Source organism: Amphiura filiformis, chromosome 17 (genome assembly GCF_039555335.1).
Source record: "Amphiura filiformis chromosome 17, Afil_fr2py, whole genome shotgun sequence".
Taxonomy (NCBI): Eukaryota; Metazoa; Echinodermata; class Ophiuroidea; order Amphilepidida; family Amphiuridae; genus Amphiura; species Amphiura filiformis.
Window position 1 is genome coordinate 31,623,084 of NC_092644.1, and position 17,145 is coordinate 31,640,228.

The 17,145-nt window shown below is 38.2% G+C and overlaps 2 protein-coding genes across 2 annotated transcripts in view; one reads left to right on the top strand and one right to left on the bottom strand.

Annotated features, from left to right (window-relative positions):
• Positions 1-266: 266 nt before the first annotated feature.
• On the top strand, positions 267-3,185 carry LOC140137142 (NLR family CARD domain-containing protein 4-like). The gene has a single exon (XM_072158796.1). It carries the CDS (start codon positions 267-269, stop codon positions 3,183-3,185), a length of 2,919 nt encoding a protein of 972 aa, XP_072014897.1.
• A 1,253-nt stretch (positions 3,186-4,438) lies between these two features.
• Positions 4,439-17,145, bottom strand: part of LOC140137631 (di-N-acetylchitobiase-like) — a 32,688-nt gene continuing 19,981 nt past the window's right edge. Inside the window, exons 7-8 of the mRNA XM_072159368.1 lie at positions 11,753-15,447; positions 4,439-7,017 (exon numbers count right to left, since the gene is read on the bottom strand). Of these exons, the coding sequence (XP_072015469.1) occupies positions 15,265-15,447 (183 nt within the window). The 3' untranslated portion in view covers positions 4,439-7,017; positions 11,753-15,264. The remainder of the gene's footprint in view (positions 7,018-11,752; positions 15,448-17,145) is intronic.

Sequence of the window (17,145 nt, forward strand, 5' to 3'; positions counted from 1 at the left end):
CCAAAATTTTTCCAAAATTTTCCCAAAATTTTGGGAAAATTTGGGTTAAATTCGGCCGAAAATTTTGACTTTTGGTATATCAATGGGTCCAAATTTCCTGAAAAATTGGTATATTTATGGGTCCACTTTCAAATTCTCAGCGGCATGTCCCTACCAAAACCAAACTTGAGTACCCCCCTGGGGTTATAACTGGATGACCACATAGAAGCAAAGGTAAATCTGGTTACAAAGAACCAGCAAATTGTCCATCAGTGGAAGAAAGTGTGATGTTTAAATTTTATTCCAAACCCATTTTATTGTCATCAGGTAACACACATTATGCATTTGACTTGAACATCTGTAAACAAGAACTGCATACATCTTACCAACATACACTAAGCAAGGTCCAGCTGTTACCATGGTGCGATGATGAGACCAAAGAAATAGCTGACATCTATGTCAACCTGGAGTTGGAAGAAACAGCAAACAGTGGTACATCGGTGCTGGACAACAATGAAGATTTGGCGAGTCTCCAAACATCGGAAGGCATTCCAGCAACAAGGGTACTTGTGAAAGGTTTAGCAGGCAGCGGCAAGTCAACATTGCTGACAAGATTGGCATACAGTTGGTCCAAACAGAAGAATGATGTTGGTAAAACTGTAAAATCTACATACCTCACGCTCGATGTAGTGAGTCTGTTGATAGCTCTAATTGGGATAAGTTTAGAAATATGGCTAAGGTTAGGGTTAGGATTAGGGTTAGTAGTATGTGCTATTGGTATGTTTGCATATAGTAATCTCAAGCAGAAAGGCAAAGTCCCACTTGCAAAGTTCGAACTTGTCTTTATCATCTGTTTACGTGAGCTACAGAAGGGATGTAATTTGATTGATGCCATTTTTGAACAAATTTTAGCAGACGATACCAAGGTACCTAAGAAAGGTCTTCGATCATACATTGAATCTAATCCAAATAAAGTTCTGATCTTATTGGATGGTTTTGATGAATATGTGGATAAAAACCTTTCTGGGGAAGAAAATGGAATAGAAAGAATCATAATGTTCCAGGAGTTACGGGAATGTCCTGTGATCTTGACGACCCGTCCGTACGAAAGCCTGGGTAGGTACCAATCGTATTACATCTCTGTAAAACTGACAGGGTTTTCACCAGCCAATGTTAGATTGTATATAACAAAATTCTTTTCAGGGCAGACAGAAATTGCTGAAGAATTGGACAATTTTTACAAAAGATTACAAGAGTCAGAATTGCTGAATTCCTTATCCACCATACCAGTAATACTAATGCTGTTGTGTCTATTGTGGGAAGATGATCAAACTCTGCCACAAACCCAGTCCCAACTCTACCAGAATTTTGCTTTGTTCTTGTGGAGGAGGCATTGTGTCAGATATGGAAAGCAGCGTATGTCAATGGAAATTTTAAGCAGCCAAAATGAAAATGACGATGATTACGAAGGTGACAATGACAGAGACAGCAATGACAAATACAGTGACAATGATGACAGTGACAAAGTAGAAAAGGTCATGCCCAAACACCCTATGTATCAATTCACCGAATTTTTACAAGTTTTGGGTAGCGTGGCGCTGACAGGATTATTCCCAAAGAAAAACATCCAGAAAGAACAGTTGACATTCCACGACAAAGATTTTGACGCTTCCTTATTTCAAATAGGATGCCAAATGGGCATACTCACTAAGGAGAGGTTGAGGTCAAAGTTGAACACACGCAGCACCGTTACATTCCTTCATAAATCATTCCAAGAATATTGCGCAGCGACATATTTGACTAGTTTATTTGACAAAGACAAAGATCAATTTTATGGCGTTTTGAAACGAATCAACACCTGGGGTCTGTTTCTGAGTAAGATTGAACTGATAAAGTTCTGTTGCGGGTGCGCAAACAACGCTGGGTTTGAATCAATCCTAGAAAATGTAATTCAGCTGTTCACAATGGGTAAAGGTCCAAATAAAGCATCAAAAATCCAAATAGGTTATAGTCTTAATAATGAATTTGACATCACTGCAATTCTCACCTTGTTGTATGAAAGTCAATGCAAGGACGATGACCTGACAAGGACCATACAACCTTTGTTATCGGTTGAAACGTTGGAAATACGAAACTACCATCCTCAAACTTTACCCATATTGCACCACTTTGTCAAGACACCCTTAGGCTTATCCACCCTGCATTGCATCAAGACGGTCGATTTTGATGACCATCCTATCGACTCTCTGGACGTTATTCCGGATACAATCTCATGCATGCCTAGCATACGGACTGTCCGTATTGAAACAAAGCAAAATTACGGTGACAGATCTGTGGCTAACAAAACTGTTGTTGATAAACTTGGTAAGCAACTAGCTGCTTCATCAGAAATGTTCAAAATCGAGCTTCGTGCACCTGCTGATATTGATAATCTCTTGCGTCACTTATCCAGCTCTCCTCATGCGCATAAATATGGGGCGATCACATTCAGCAAAGTGACGTTTACTAGCACCAACATGGTCAAGTTGCTTAGCAACTTGAAAAATCTCAAAAATCTTTACCTACGAGACATAGATGCGAGTGCTAACGATACAGCGTCGCTCTTTGATGCAATACAAAGTAGTATCAATGAGCTTTCCTTTATTCACATCAATGTTGCTAGTGCTGTGAGTCATATCGGTCACATCATGACCCCTCACCTCCATATGCTTATTCTAAGGAGTGTTTGCCTGAAGGAAGCGCACATTGAAATATTGAGCCGATTCCTTCCAAAGGCTTTCAATTTACAAGCTCTGATACTATCTACAAACACAATCAGAATGGCTATAGTGTCTCTAGCCAAACAACTGCAGTACTGCACAAAGTTAAACGACTTGCGTTTTATAGATTCACAAATCACAGACTCGGGTGTTTGTGAACTAGCCCAACGGTTCCACCATTTGCCAGACCTTTCAAGATTTGATATCAGTATGAATCATCTTGGAAATAGTGCTCTTGATGCTGTGTTCAAACATATGCATCACTTGCCCAAGCTCAGAAGACTTGACATCTCGGTAACGGTTGACAATCAATGCACTCCTCTTGTCAAGGATTGCCTTGCTGTTATCGGCGAGATAGTCCCTCAAAAGGCTTCCAAACTTGAGATCCTAATAATTGATACAGATGATGTTCAATCCATCTGTTATGCAGCAAGCAAATATGTGTAATCTTGCAAGAGAGCATTGATGAGATAGCTATCAATTGGACTCATCAATGTGTGCAGAAGCAATGATGTAGTTGTAGTACGCATTTGCAGGGAGAACCTCATTTTGGTAGCAAGATGACAGATCAGTATAGGCCAATACTTATTTGTTACCTTCCTATTTTCCTTATTTAAACCACATTGTACTAATTGATGCAGAATGACATAATTCTCTTATCCAGATTTTTCACCTTACAGGATGGGGTATGAATGTTTGGACAGTATTTATTGTGGGACATTAGAGCACATCAGACATATCGAATTGCATTCTGAATACGAAGAATGGCCTTCTGATATCAAATAATTTTGATTTTTTGAAATTAGCAATGTAATACACATTTTATGGCAAATCATTAAAATTGATATTTTTGATATTTAACAGTACTCAAGTAAACTTTATAAATCTGATGATTTTACCTAAAGTGTATGTAAGGCGGGATGAAAAGCCGACGATCAATTAAAAATTTTGACCTTTTGTATTGAAGATATGGATTTTTTTTCACAAAACACCAACAAAAATTAGGTCTTTTTGGAAAAAATCCATATCTTCAATATGAAAGGTCAAAATTTTCAATTGATCGTCGGCTTTTCCTCCCAGCTACATACACTTTAAGACTATATCATTAAATTTATAAAATTTACTTCGAGGACTGTTATATCTCCAAAATGTGAAAAATATCAAATTTGAATAATTTGTCATAAAAATTGTATTATATCATGAATTTCATAAATGAAAATTATTTGATATCAGAAAGACATTCTTCGTATTCAGAATGCAATTCGATAGGTCTGATGTGCTCTCATGTCCCACAAAAAATGCTGTCGAAACGCTCATTCCAGTTCCCTTAAGGACTTTGACCCAATCAACAGCCTCATCACCCGCTTTTCTTCATCAAAACTGAGCTTTTGGTATCAAAAGATTTTTCTTATTACGCAAGTAAAATTTAAACCCGAGATACGTTTTGTGTAAATAGTGTGAACAAAAACATGTTGAATTATGGTAACCATGTACAGGAAGTGTAGATTCATTCACTTGGCAAAAATATCCTCAAATTTGTATTTATGTTCTGTTGACAGAACAAAACTAAATAAAGCACAGTGGCCTAAGGAGCGATGTAAACTACACAATCACGTAAACACAAAATTGGAACTTTTTTTGTGGATACTCACAGATACTACAGAGGAAAAAATACTCCTTTAAATTAGATTAAAACAATCTTATAAGATTTCAGAGTTTTGGTTTTCTTTCCTTTCAGAGTACAAATAGATTCTTAGTTTAGTGAGATGATATTGTACCTATAATTGAAGACTGAAATTATAAAGACCAGTTTGCGTATGACGCCAGGGCAAAGGCGCGACATGATTGGTTGCTGACCTGCGCAGTATGGCATTTTTGGTCTGGTTGTCAGGACGTCATATGCAAACTAGTCTTTTTAAATTGGTCTTCAATTATATACAGGCTGTATCGAAATGGTTGTTCTCCATCCATTTTTGGTGTTTCTAAAAAAGATGTGCTTCTGCCAAACGTACCACCTAGATACTTCACACTATATACAAGGTGTCCCATAAAAAGGTTGCATGTAGAAAATGAACCGCATTTTGTGATGGTACAACAAAACAATGTCATTTTTTCAGATATTATTTTTTAATCCTTCTTGTAACTGTTTGCTAAGTTTCAATTCTGTGTCTTAAAAGCAACTTAACTTATGAGCGCAAGATGACAGGGGTGTCAAGAGTGGCTAACCAACACAATATCGCGCAACGCATGTTGAACACAAGCACATCTTTGTTTTGAGATTTTTCTTTATTACTTTTTATATTTCTCTTATTTTTCATTATTGGACTTATTGCAAAAAAGAAACATATTGAAAAATTTAATATTGTACACTGAAAATAAATCAGTTTTAGAGCTTTTTGACTCTTGGTGGACTGGTGGTGACAAATACAGGAAGGTGGTCATTAGAGAAGAACACGTTTTTGGCGAAATCAGTTCTACACGCTGTATCTCCTGTCATCAACACAGTGAAATGAATAACAATCTTTTGCATTTAGGCATTGCTTGGATTTTGTTGACTTGAAATCGCTGCTATTTGCTTTTACATTTCTGATTGAACTCTTGAAATAAAACTGAACAAGTTTTATTCTTTGTATGTCAGATTAAAACACTGCATCTGTCATGCTATGGCTGTGCCTACTCAAGTGCCCCGCCAAATGCACGGTGGCTATGACGGTCATAATATTGAGCCTCGTGTTGCATTATGTCACGTAAAGAGCTTGCTCAGGAATGTGTGGAATGCGGACTAAGTACGTCGGTTGTGAACTTGACATTCTCAGTGGTACTAGTAGAGGGTACATAGATTATGTCATGAAAAGGATATTTATATTGGTTAACATTAACTTAGATTATTTTCAAAAATCTACATGTAACCTTTTTTTGGGACACCCGGTATATCACAGTCTGGTCATTTCAATAGGATCCAATGAAGGATTTGCAAGTAGCTGGTATTTCAAAAACACCAAAATGGATGGAGAACTGGTGGAGAACAATCATTTTGATACAGCCTATATGTTCAACACGGTTGCTTATATGTTTTTACAGTTCAATATATCTGTGTAAATAAGTTTCATTACAATATGTTTTTGATTGTATGACAGTATGTATTTGTATTATTTAATAAAATCAGAAATGCTGCTTAGAAAATATATAGTTGTATCTTAGATACTTTATATAATGAGTACTCAAACAAAACATTTACATATGTATTAGTTCTTAAGCTTTCCTATCCATACAGCCCACAACCCGATAACCAACTTACATATTTCCCCTATAAAAAAAACACTCATAGCGATTGAGTCAAACTCAACATGAAATACTCCAAAAGTTGCATCATTACATTTGTACTATTGGGCTATTTCAGATTAAATCCATACACCCCTATGGAAGACATGACCATAATCTCCCTCACAGGTAGTGCCAGCAGAATTTGTTTCCAAGGGGCATTGAGGAGGCAAAGTGAATTCCCGGGGGAGGACACAAAACATACAATTTTCGCGAAAAATAGAGTCAAGTGGACATTTTTGAGTTTATTGGAGGCCAAAACCTCTGACTTGGTGCTGCCACTGCACACAGAGGTGTAGATTTCAAATGGAATCACCCATTCAGGCAACCCCATTTGAAATTCACACCCCCTGTGTGGAAGATTAAGGACATGTCTCTCATAGGGGGTGTATGAATTTCAACTGAAATTGCTCATTTACAAGCTCAAAGCTTGAACATAACCAGGTGAAATTGAAATAAATAAATATAAAAAACCTACCTACAACGACAGCAACAATTGTTTTTAACAATTTTTATTCTGATGGTCATTTCTTGATAGCTGCAAAATAAAACTCACAGAAACAAACCAATTATATACGCTCATGAACCACTGTGTTCAGAGAAATTCTCCATCAAAATAAAAGCTATTCTGAAAAACCTTACCTATTCCAGGCATTGTCAGTGGCGTAATTAACTAGAGGTTGTGGGCCATGGGAAAAGGATACAGAATAGCACACCCCCATTCCTGAAACAATTGCACACTCTGTGTGCAAATATTTGCAGAATTGCGCTACTATTTTTGGTTATAATCAAGTTTAATTTTGGTCATAAAACGGTCTTTCAAATGCAGGGACTGCCTCTTGAGGAGAGCGAGAGCAATTGCGCTCTCCTTAAATCTGATATAGGAGAGTGATTTTAGCTCTCCTTGGTTAACCCTTCTCTCCTTACATTCTATTGTAAATGCTTTAAAACAGCTCTCCTTAAGGTTACACAGAATTTGGATGGTTCTAGGTTCAAATTGGCTGTTACGCAGCCACCTAAACCATTTTTTTTTTTTTTTTTTTAAACATCGTAGGCCTAAAAATCATAGGTCATCTCGAAGCTAACATTCTAAGCATTATTATTAATTATTATTTATTAATCTAGCTCATACACAAATGTACTTTGAAAGTGTTTCAATTTTGTTCACGTATCATGAGCATGAAGATTTTTGTGACAGAGGCCATAATTTATTGACACAAGCCCCGATTTCTCTCTCGATTTGCCTGCAGATTATAAACAGGTCAATATAATAATGTTCCTATCAATTTAAAACACAGCTTGTGTGAATTTCATTTTATAAGCTTATGCATTGACAGAATTTGAGTGAAATCTGGTACCACTTTATTGTCATTTTGCAACAATAATATTCGTTTTGTGTCTGATGTTATCGCCAGAATTCTTAGCTACATTATTTCTATGATACCTTCTTAACTCACACGTGGTATGCTAATTTTACTAGGATTCGTCAAAAATGAAATATCTGTGTGTTTTGTCACATCAATGCTGTCATTTTCACGGATTTCAAGACTCGGGTTACGGCCATGACAAGTCATACACGTGAACAAAATCATTTGTATTAGCTTTATCTTTCAATCTGTTGATTGCACAATGGGCATGGTAATTAATGATTAGTGTGACATTGCAGCCAACAATTAAATACTTACATGATTTCAGCACAATGGTGAAAATTTTACAATTTTGTATTATTTCCTCGAGATGTTTCTCCGGCACACACGTTTCATAAATACGATAAATATAAGAGGTCACGACCTCGGGTGACACTAACGGCATGGCCAAGACTAACTCGACCCAATACCAATTTGCACCACTATGACAAACAACTGTTTCCAATTTCTATGCCGTTTTCTTCCGCCTCCACTTCTTTCTCCTGCACCCTCTCTTCTTAGTGGCGTAGCGTAGGTCACCATATTGGGGGGGGGGGCACCGAACATGATGGGGGAGGGGCGGCACTGGGTCTGGTTGGGGGATTTGGGGGCTGAAGCCATTTTTCTACAATTTTCCTATGGGATTTTCTAAATTTTCAGATTGATTGGGGGCATGTTACCCTGTGCCCCTATGACGCTACGCCACAGATCAGTGGCGTATGGTTCATCACATGGGGGGGGGGGCACCGACCATGATTGGGGGCGCACCGGGGTCTGATTGGGGGAGGGGCACGAGCCGTTTTTCGACAATTTTCCTACGGGAATTTTTAAGACAGATCGATTGGGGAATATGCCCCTATGACTATACACCACTGGAGAGCTCCCTTTCTCTAAAATAAATCTATAGCCTATACAATAAAGGAAATTAGATAAATAGGCCTACGTAAAGCAATAAGTATATTTTTTTTTATATTAAAGAAGAACAAAATATATCATAGAAGAAATACAATAGCAAAAGAGCATGAAAATTATTGCAAAACTTCAATGAATAGGCCTAGGCCTAATAGTACTGAATAGGGAGTTTCATGAATACATTGGTGCGCGCGGGGTAGGAGAATAATGTAGGCCCGTATGTGTAAAAATCAAGCCCCTCCGCCTCCTGTAAAAGATCAAATGATAACTTTACTCCCTATAGGCCTACACTGCTGTTGGCCATTGCACGGATCCCAAAATGGGGGAGAAAGGAGCGGTAAAGGGTCCAGTTTGGCCGTGGAGTTTGGAGGGTCGGAGGAGCCCGTAAAAGGCCCTTTCGGGTTTTTTTTTCGGACTCACTTTTATAGGCCTCCCGGATAGGCCTAAGGTCTCTGTTACGTTCGGCTTTGCTTTTAACGGGCCCGGGTCCATAAGGTGGGCCTACCTTTTATATTTTTTTACGAATTTCCCTCTCATTCACATGATTGGTCGAGTGCCGAGCATAAAACAATCGTACCTCGGGATGTACGATCATGGGGTATATGGGAAAGGAAGTAGGCCTAACTTCACTTTTTAATGATGTTATTGTAGGCCTACTATTTTGTTTTTGTTAGGGCCTATTATTTTTGTGTGAAATAAGAATCATTTTCTTCAGAAGAGGGGGTTCCAACTTTATAAAAAGTCGGCGTCAATAAAACGGGCAATAAAATTGCAACCCCACCCCCCCCTTTTTTTGGGGCATTTTATGACCCCCAACCACCACCGATACACCTTACCCCCTAAGCAGACTAAAATTGTATTGAAATCAGTATTTTTTAATAAAATACTGACACCCGGGTAAACAAACTATCTGTGGTCATCAGATATGACTGCCTACATTTTGGTCATCAAAAATTTTACCAAATTGGCAAATACGGTAGGTATTTTTGGCAACCCCAAAAGAGCTGTCGGCCAAGGGTTTCGGGCCCGCTAAGGGACTAAGCTCCGGTGGGGGTCGAGGGGGGCGAAGCCCCCCGGGAGCTATATGGTTTCTGCAGATTTAGCACCAAAAGGACATTTCAGAGGGTAAAAATAACATTTCAAAGCTCCTGGCTTGTTTTACACTTTTAATAAAAGTGCTTCCTTCTTCCAGAAAACATGCTTCAAAGCTTTGAGTTTCCTATATACTTTTGTACATGAGACATTCTTTAAAGTTTTGTTTTTGCCTAATACTATGGCCTACATGGCTGAAATTGATATATGTGATGCGCAATATAAAAGCTATGATTCATCAAATTTTTGACCCCCCTCTTGGGTATGTGGGAGGGGGCCCACATGGGGGTACTAATGTGCATGAAGAATACATTGTATGATAAGAAGATTTTGTAAAATTCGGTATGTTCAACATACAGAGTGATGTCACTACAAATTGGGACTAAACTCAGAGATGTCACAGTACAGGCTGACCCCAAAAAATCCTGAACTTGCGAAGCGAAGCGAGCGTAGCGAGCGGAGCTCTCGCCCAACACGGGCGGGGGTCCGGGGCCTGCTTAAGGGCCCCGGTGGGGGTCAAGTGGGTGAAGCCCCCTGAGGCTAGTTGTTTTTTGCCCATTTAGCACCACAGGAAAGGCCATTTCAGAGGGTAAAAGAACATTTCAAAGCTCCTGGCTTTGTTCTACACTTTTAATAAAAAGTGCTTCCTTCTGCCAGAAAACATGCTTTAAAGTTTTGAGTTTCTTATACTTTTATGCACAAGAGACACTCTTAAAAATGTTTTTGGCTTTACTACATGACCAATATGGCTGATGCTGATATATGTGAAGCAAACAACAAAGGCAATAATTAATCATTTTTTGTGCTTGGCATCCACTGCCTAAACCACCCCACCCCACCCCCACCAACCGGCACCCCATCATGGGCCTTGACGATCAGTGTGCTTTTAGTTAAAATTTCAGGACAACAAACATTTTAGCAGATTTAGCACCCCAAAAGAGACCATTTTTGACATAAAACCTGTTTTAGACTTTTTTTTGAAAAAATGCTTCCTTCACCCTAAAAAAGTGGTTTTAAATTTGCAGTTTCCTATACTTTTGTACATGAGAGACATTCTTCAAAGTTCTTTTGTTGCCTAATAACATGGCCTACATGACTGAACTTGATATATATAATGGGCAATATAAAAACAATGATTCATTAAATTTTTGACCCCCCCCCCCTTCGGGTATGTGGGAGGGGGCCCATGTGGGGGGGGGGGAAGTACTAATGTGCATGAAGAATACATTGTGTGATCATAATAATTTGTAAAATTTGGTATGTTAAACATACAGAGTGATGTCACTACAAATTGGGACTAAAATAGTAGGCCTATCCCAAGGGAAATACATAGGCCTACACACCCCACACACCCCCAACCAACCTCCGCACCCCCACCCCAAGTCCACCCCGACAGCCACATAAAGCCAAAGGATACCGCTAAAAGGTTCATATCAAACCTTTTGACCGAAATTTGCTTCCATTTAGACTTAAACATGACTTGATATTAGAGTATACATAGGCCTATATACATCAGTATAAGCTAGTATAGCATCATCTCAAACGTCATCGTTCATTAATACACATTACATACTTCTTCCTTGGGTAATATTCATTGAGGAAAAAGAGATGAGTTTTTGAACGCAAAACCCGACACAATCAGTATTATGAGTATAACATGCTGTCCGATAACGGATCAAAATTCATCAATTTTGGACATGAAAAAGCTTGAAAAGGTGTTCTCAATAATATAAAAGATTTGACCACATGCATGTTAAATGAGTACCATTATCTAGCCGACTCATCCAGTCAGTATTCTAAGGTTTTCATTTTAAAATTGGAGATGTTCCCCAACCGATTCCCCCTGGGTGCCCCCCCCCACCAAACCAATCACAGGCCTCAAAAACTATACAGGGTCGGTCGGGTTTTTCTGGCTGCATTACAATGGGGCAGTGTCTTTGAGGCCGAGTGCGTCTTGGGCCGGTCGAGCTTGCAACTGCAGACGATTTGACGGGCGATTTAACATGAGGCTGACATCTTTATAGTATGTTTTATAATAGAGATAATTGTGTTGCGCATGACAGATGACAAGCTACTGCCTGTCAATCAAATTTGTTACCAAGCATCGGTAAACAAATTGAACAATAGGAGATGACTGAAGGTGACAAAATAAGCTAAAATGGGCATTTTTACACATTTTTTTGACTTTTTTTTTAATTCACATGATTGGTATGCATGTTTTCTTACGTGTAAGATGATAATATATTTTTTGAGCTGACAAAGCCTGAAAAGATATTGTTTAACCTTAAATGCTCCAGAAGAGCTATTTAATACTCTCCTGCAAACCGCAAATGACAATTTATGTTGAAATTTGTGTGACTTCCACCACTTGCAGGGGTGCAGAATTGATATATGGCAAGCTGAATTGGTTGATTTGGTTCTCCTAAGATGGCGCCCAGGCCATGTATCTCCCTTGCCCCCAAGCTACGCCACTGCCCATTGTGATACTTTCCCTTGCCTATATATATGATATATGATACAACATTGTTTTTGCAGCAAAGAAGATGCCAATATTTCAGATGTGATGCTGTCAAGCAAAATATGTTGTTTGTCATGCCACCTAAATTAAAATAATCCTCTAATATTTGCATGATTATAATTTTGATGAACTTTAATGAACTAACATGCCCTGCAAAATCATGGCCTCAAATCTTCAAAACATAGCCAAGTCAGGCAGACACCATATGTGACACAATCTGCATGGTCCATGGGGGCCAAAGGTAGCAAACTTGAAATTGAGATAAAGGCAAAAATATGGAGTAAAAACAATAAAATACATAAGAAAATAGACATCACAAAACTTCACAACTTCAGAACCAAGTATGCTAGACTTTTTGTGTTTTCTGAAAATAAAAGCCTTATGTCTGTGTAAGGTATTAGTTATAATAACTCAATTTTCAAAAATGCCTCCTTTGGCCCCATGGACCAGATCATGTCACATATTAGAATCTTGAACTCACTCTGTCCCCTATACTTTGTTTCAACTGAAGGTTGGTACTGTGCATTTCACTGGTTGCAGTATCAAACTGCACATGATAACTTGATCTTGTATACATTAACACATACATGGGTGATTTGTGAGCACACTTGCTGCTCAACCACAGTAAAGCACTGATGTCACTACCAAACTTGAGCTGAAATAAAGCATATTGGGCTATTCCAGCTGAAACCCATACAACCCCTTAATCCTTGACCTTAATCTTCCACACAGGGAGTGTGAATTTCAAATGGGACTACATGAATGGGTGATTCCACTCCAAATTCACACCCTCTGTGTGGGACATTAAGGTCATAGGGGATGTAAGGATTTCAAATAGAATGAGTCCAATTACACTGCCCAACACAGTTTTTGGTGACTTTGGTTTGAGAGTTGTTTTTAGGTAATTTTGGGTCGCCGATTTCAAATATAGCATTAGTTTTTGCATATCACGTCAAATTTTCACTCTATGACTATAAATCATGTAGAAATATACAAGATTCCATGTGTTTCAGAGCTCCATTATGTGGTGCAAAGCATCATGGGAAGGTATGATTGTCTGCTATTTTAAAAGCTTAAAAGCTGTATTTATCAGTCATCATGTATCATGTACAATATTTTAAGACAAACATGGCAAAGGCATAAAGTATAACTCATCCTGTCCTTGCTTATTAAACATATGTGTTCTAAATAGTGATTCATGAAATTTCACCATTTGTCATAGAAAAAAACTTGACCTGATAGGGAAAAACTGATGCCATATTTGAAATCAGTGACCCCAAATTAGTTAAAAACAACTCTTAAATCCAAGTCACCAGAAAAAAAGTTAAATTTTGTTGGCCAGTGTTATATGACAATCAACACTTTTAGAGTGTATATCATATATCAATACACTTTCATAATTTTAAGTACAACTCTATGTAAAAAGTAATCAAAACATACTTATATATCAAAAATATAAAATACTCTTTATATTGCCTTTTAAAGTCCAGGCCTTAAAACTTTCCTTGATATGCGGCATGATCAAGGTATCACCTTCCTTCATTCAGAGTAAAATATCTCCAAAATGCAATTGCAAATTTTACCACTTCAACAGATAAAGTAGTAATTATATACTCTTTTAATCAGTGTAATTTATATGCTAAATTAAATCGATTTTATATTTTCAATATTTTGCCGAAAATATGTCAAGAACAATCAATTTGATACGGCTTGTAATGCTCAAGTAAGGCATCCCAACATTTTACACCCAAATGTGGGTTTCATCTTCAGTTACCAATACACCTTTTCAGTTTATTGTGTATTGGGCCATTTCAGTTGAAATGCATGGAGACATGGCCTTAACCTCCCACACAGTGGGTGTAGATTTCAAATCAAGTCACACATTCAGGTAACCCCATTTGAAATTCATACTCCCTGTGTGGAAGATTAAGGTAATGTCTTCCATAAGGGGAGTATGGATTTCAACTGGAATAGCATATTATCACACCTTATTTAGTATCTTCAGATGACCTAATTTTCTAGCCAACGCTGCCTATACATGTAGTTTATAATCGTCGGCAGAGATAAACTTGGAATGTTGTGTCTGACGTCACGTCTCACGCAAAGTAGAAACATGCTATGATCGAGTGGCTGTCTTGCTGATTGGCCTGATATAATTATTGGATATTGTTGGTCACCATACAGGCATACACACAGTATTGAGTGCATAATCTTGCTATGCTCCTCAACGATGATGTCAGATGCAATATCCCAAGTTTATCTCTGCCAATCATTAGTTTCAATTAGGCAGACATCATAACAGAGGAAATTGATACTTCAAGGATGGCTCTGGCAATCACAACATTGTGTCTTAATTATCAAGCACAAATCACATAGTTTTATTTAAAACAAACTCATATTGACTATAAAAATGAATAAAAACAGCCGGCTCTCAACACACGATATTCAAAATTCCAGCGCTGAAATTGTCCAGTGCAATGACGTCGTGGTTATTTGTGCTCAATTGTTGTCAGCCTTTATTACAGGGCCGTCATTGCACTCAAAAATCTCGGCGCCCGGGAATTTTGAATATATCGTGTGTTGAGAGACGGCTGTTTTAAGTCGTTTTTATGGTCAATATGACTTTGTTTAAAATAAAACCATGTGATTTGTGCTTGATAATTAATTTTCTAACATATAAGGCATAATGTTGTAATTGCCGGAGACATCCTTTAACAGTGTAGGTACAACGCAAGTGATTCACAATAAGTGTTGTGTACATATCATATGATGCACATGATGCACTGCACTTCCCACAGGTTGTGTGCATAAGCCCAGTTCACTTTTGCATGATTATACTATATAGGTCCTGTGTATAGATAGACTATAAATTTCATGTTATGCTTGTTTCATAGTGTCGTGCCCCTTGCCGCTTTACCGCTCAATGGTGATATTTGTGTCACTGCGCAGTAACACCAGAAACGATAGCAGTGACAGGTAGCATCTTGTAAATCAAATCAGGAACATCTCAGGAGAGGTGCTGCTTGTGATGTATGGCACTGCACACTATTTTAGCCAACATCATTGCTTTGAGAGTCAAGCCGCTGAGACATAGCAGCGTACCGCTTGGTGACTGCTGCTTGATTTATCTGCAAGCGGCAATCACAAAGCGTTTTCCACAAAGTGGCATGACACTATGAAACCAGCATTACACAATAATAAAAAAAAGAGTGTTTCTAGAAATAGACCAGTGTAATTTAAAATTACACAAAGAACATATAGAATAGTCCTACAAAAATCATTTTAGAAATGTATCAAATGTTGCCCACATTTCATTGACCATTGTTGTATTGCTGTAGTCCAGGCAATCTATATGCCACATACCCACTCCACCCAGCTTCTTGTCTTTGGCAAATTTCATTCGGTAATTGAGACTTTCGGGATCGTCATACCACATCTGATGCTGATAGCCAGTTGCATTCTGTACAAAAAGTGACATAAAATGAAAGAATAGTCAACATTTTCTTCAACTATGATATGATACAAAAGTATAAACTTCCTTAACCTCCTGGAAACTTCACATGTAGTTTGAAACTCTTTGCCAACAAAGTTGTCAAAATTTACTTCAGAGTACATTATGGGGAGTCACTCAAGTATAAATATGTGTGACCAAATTTGATCAAAACACACCCTGAATGAGTTTCATCTTTCCAGCAACAACAACAATACCCCCTAAACAAGAAAATGTTACACCAAATTTTGCACCCAAAGCAAGTTCTGCATATAAAACATATACCTTTTTGGACCAAATTTACAAACATTTTGATAAACTACTCTAAATAATATAAACTTGCTCCAAGTCCTCTGGCTTTCTATAGACTGATGCATTTTTTCTATCAATTGTTCATTTATATCCATTGGTATATAGACCTATTTAAAACCATGGCCACACAACATATAAACACCATCCAGCCATGCCTCTGCCAAAACTGAAGGGAATGTCCAATAGTGTCAGAATACCCTGTCTCTTGTATACAGTGTGCTTGATGCTATATTGTAAGCAGCCAGCAGGGATTCTTAGGTTAGATCAGGGAAGTGAAACCCTGCCTGGTCAGACCATGGTCAGACACATGAACCCTCAGGCCCCTCTGTGGTCAAAACCAGCATGCTCAGTGCATGGATAGAATGACATCCAAGAATGACATGAAAAAACATTGATCTATAAGCAATTAGGTAATGTTTCATGATCAATTTCGAGCAAAAGTAAAGTAATTTTTAAAAAAGGAAGAAAGAGGAAAAAGGCAGAAGCCTTGAATCAAGGCTATAAATAATAAGATTACCAAGCTCAGATAAATTACCCTTTTTCTTGAAAATCAGGATTTTTTAAAAATGACACACTCCTAGCTGTGAAACAATTTTGACCCACCATCCCATACCCAAGTCAACCCGGGAACAGGAAACAATTTTTGACATTATTATGTTTTGATGAATCCAAGTGTGTGAAAATATTGGATCCAACACATAATAATGATAAAATTGGATGCTTTACGCCCAATATTTATTGGTCTCGCTGTGAGTTTTAAAATATTGGACTCGACTATGTCTCGTCCAATATTATAAACTTATAGCTCGACCAATAAATATGGGCTCAATCGATCCAATTTTATATCTGTGTTGAGCAGCAACATTGGCTTTTATAATCATGCCGCTGCAGCACCGCTTGCACAAATTGCAAGTGGCATGATAAAGCGTCACGCCGCTCAGTGACAAGTGGCATGATAAAGCGTCACACCGCTCAGTGACAAGTGGCAGAAAAGTTTTTACCTAGCATTGGGCTCTTCCATTTAAAATCCACACTCCCCCTGTGGAAGATTTTGGAAATATCTTCCACAGGGGGAGTATGTTTTTCAAATATAATTAGTCAGGGTCAATCATTTTGAAACCCATACTCCCCCTGTATTATGGCTTTACATCTATCTTCCACAACTGGAGTGAGTATTTTATATGGAAGTTATCCAATTGTCTATTCTATTCAAAACTAGCTAGTTGAGTAAACGGGAGCGTTTAGTAAACGGTGATGATAACCATGCTGTCTTCATGCCCGTATTGTTGGGGAGGCTTTGGGGGCGCCTGCCCCCCAGGGTCAAAGTAGGGGGCGGCAAAAATGAAGGGGCGGCGG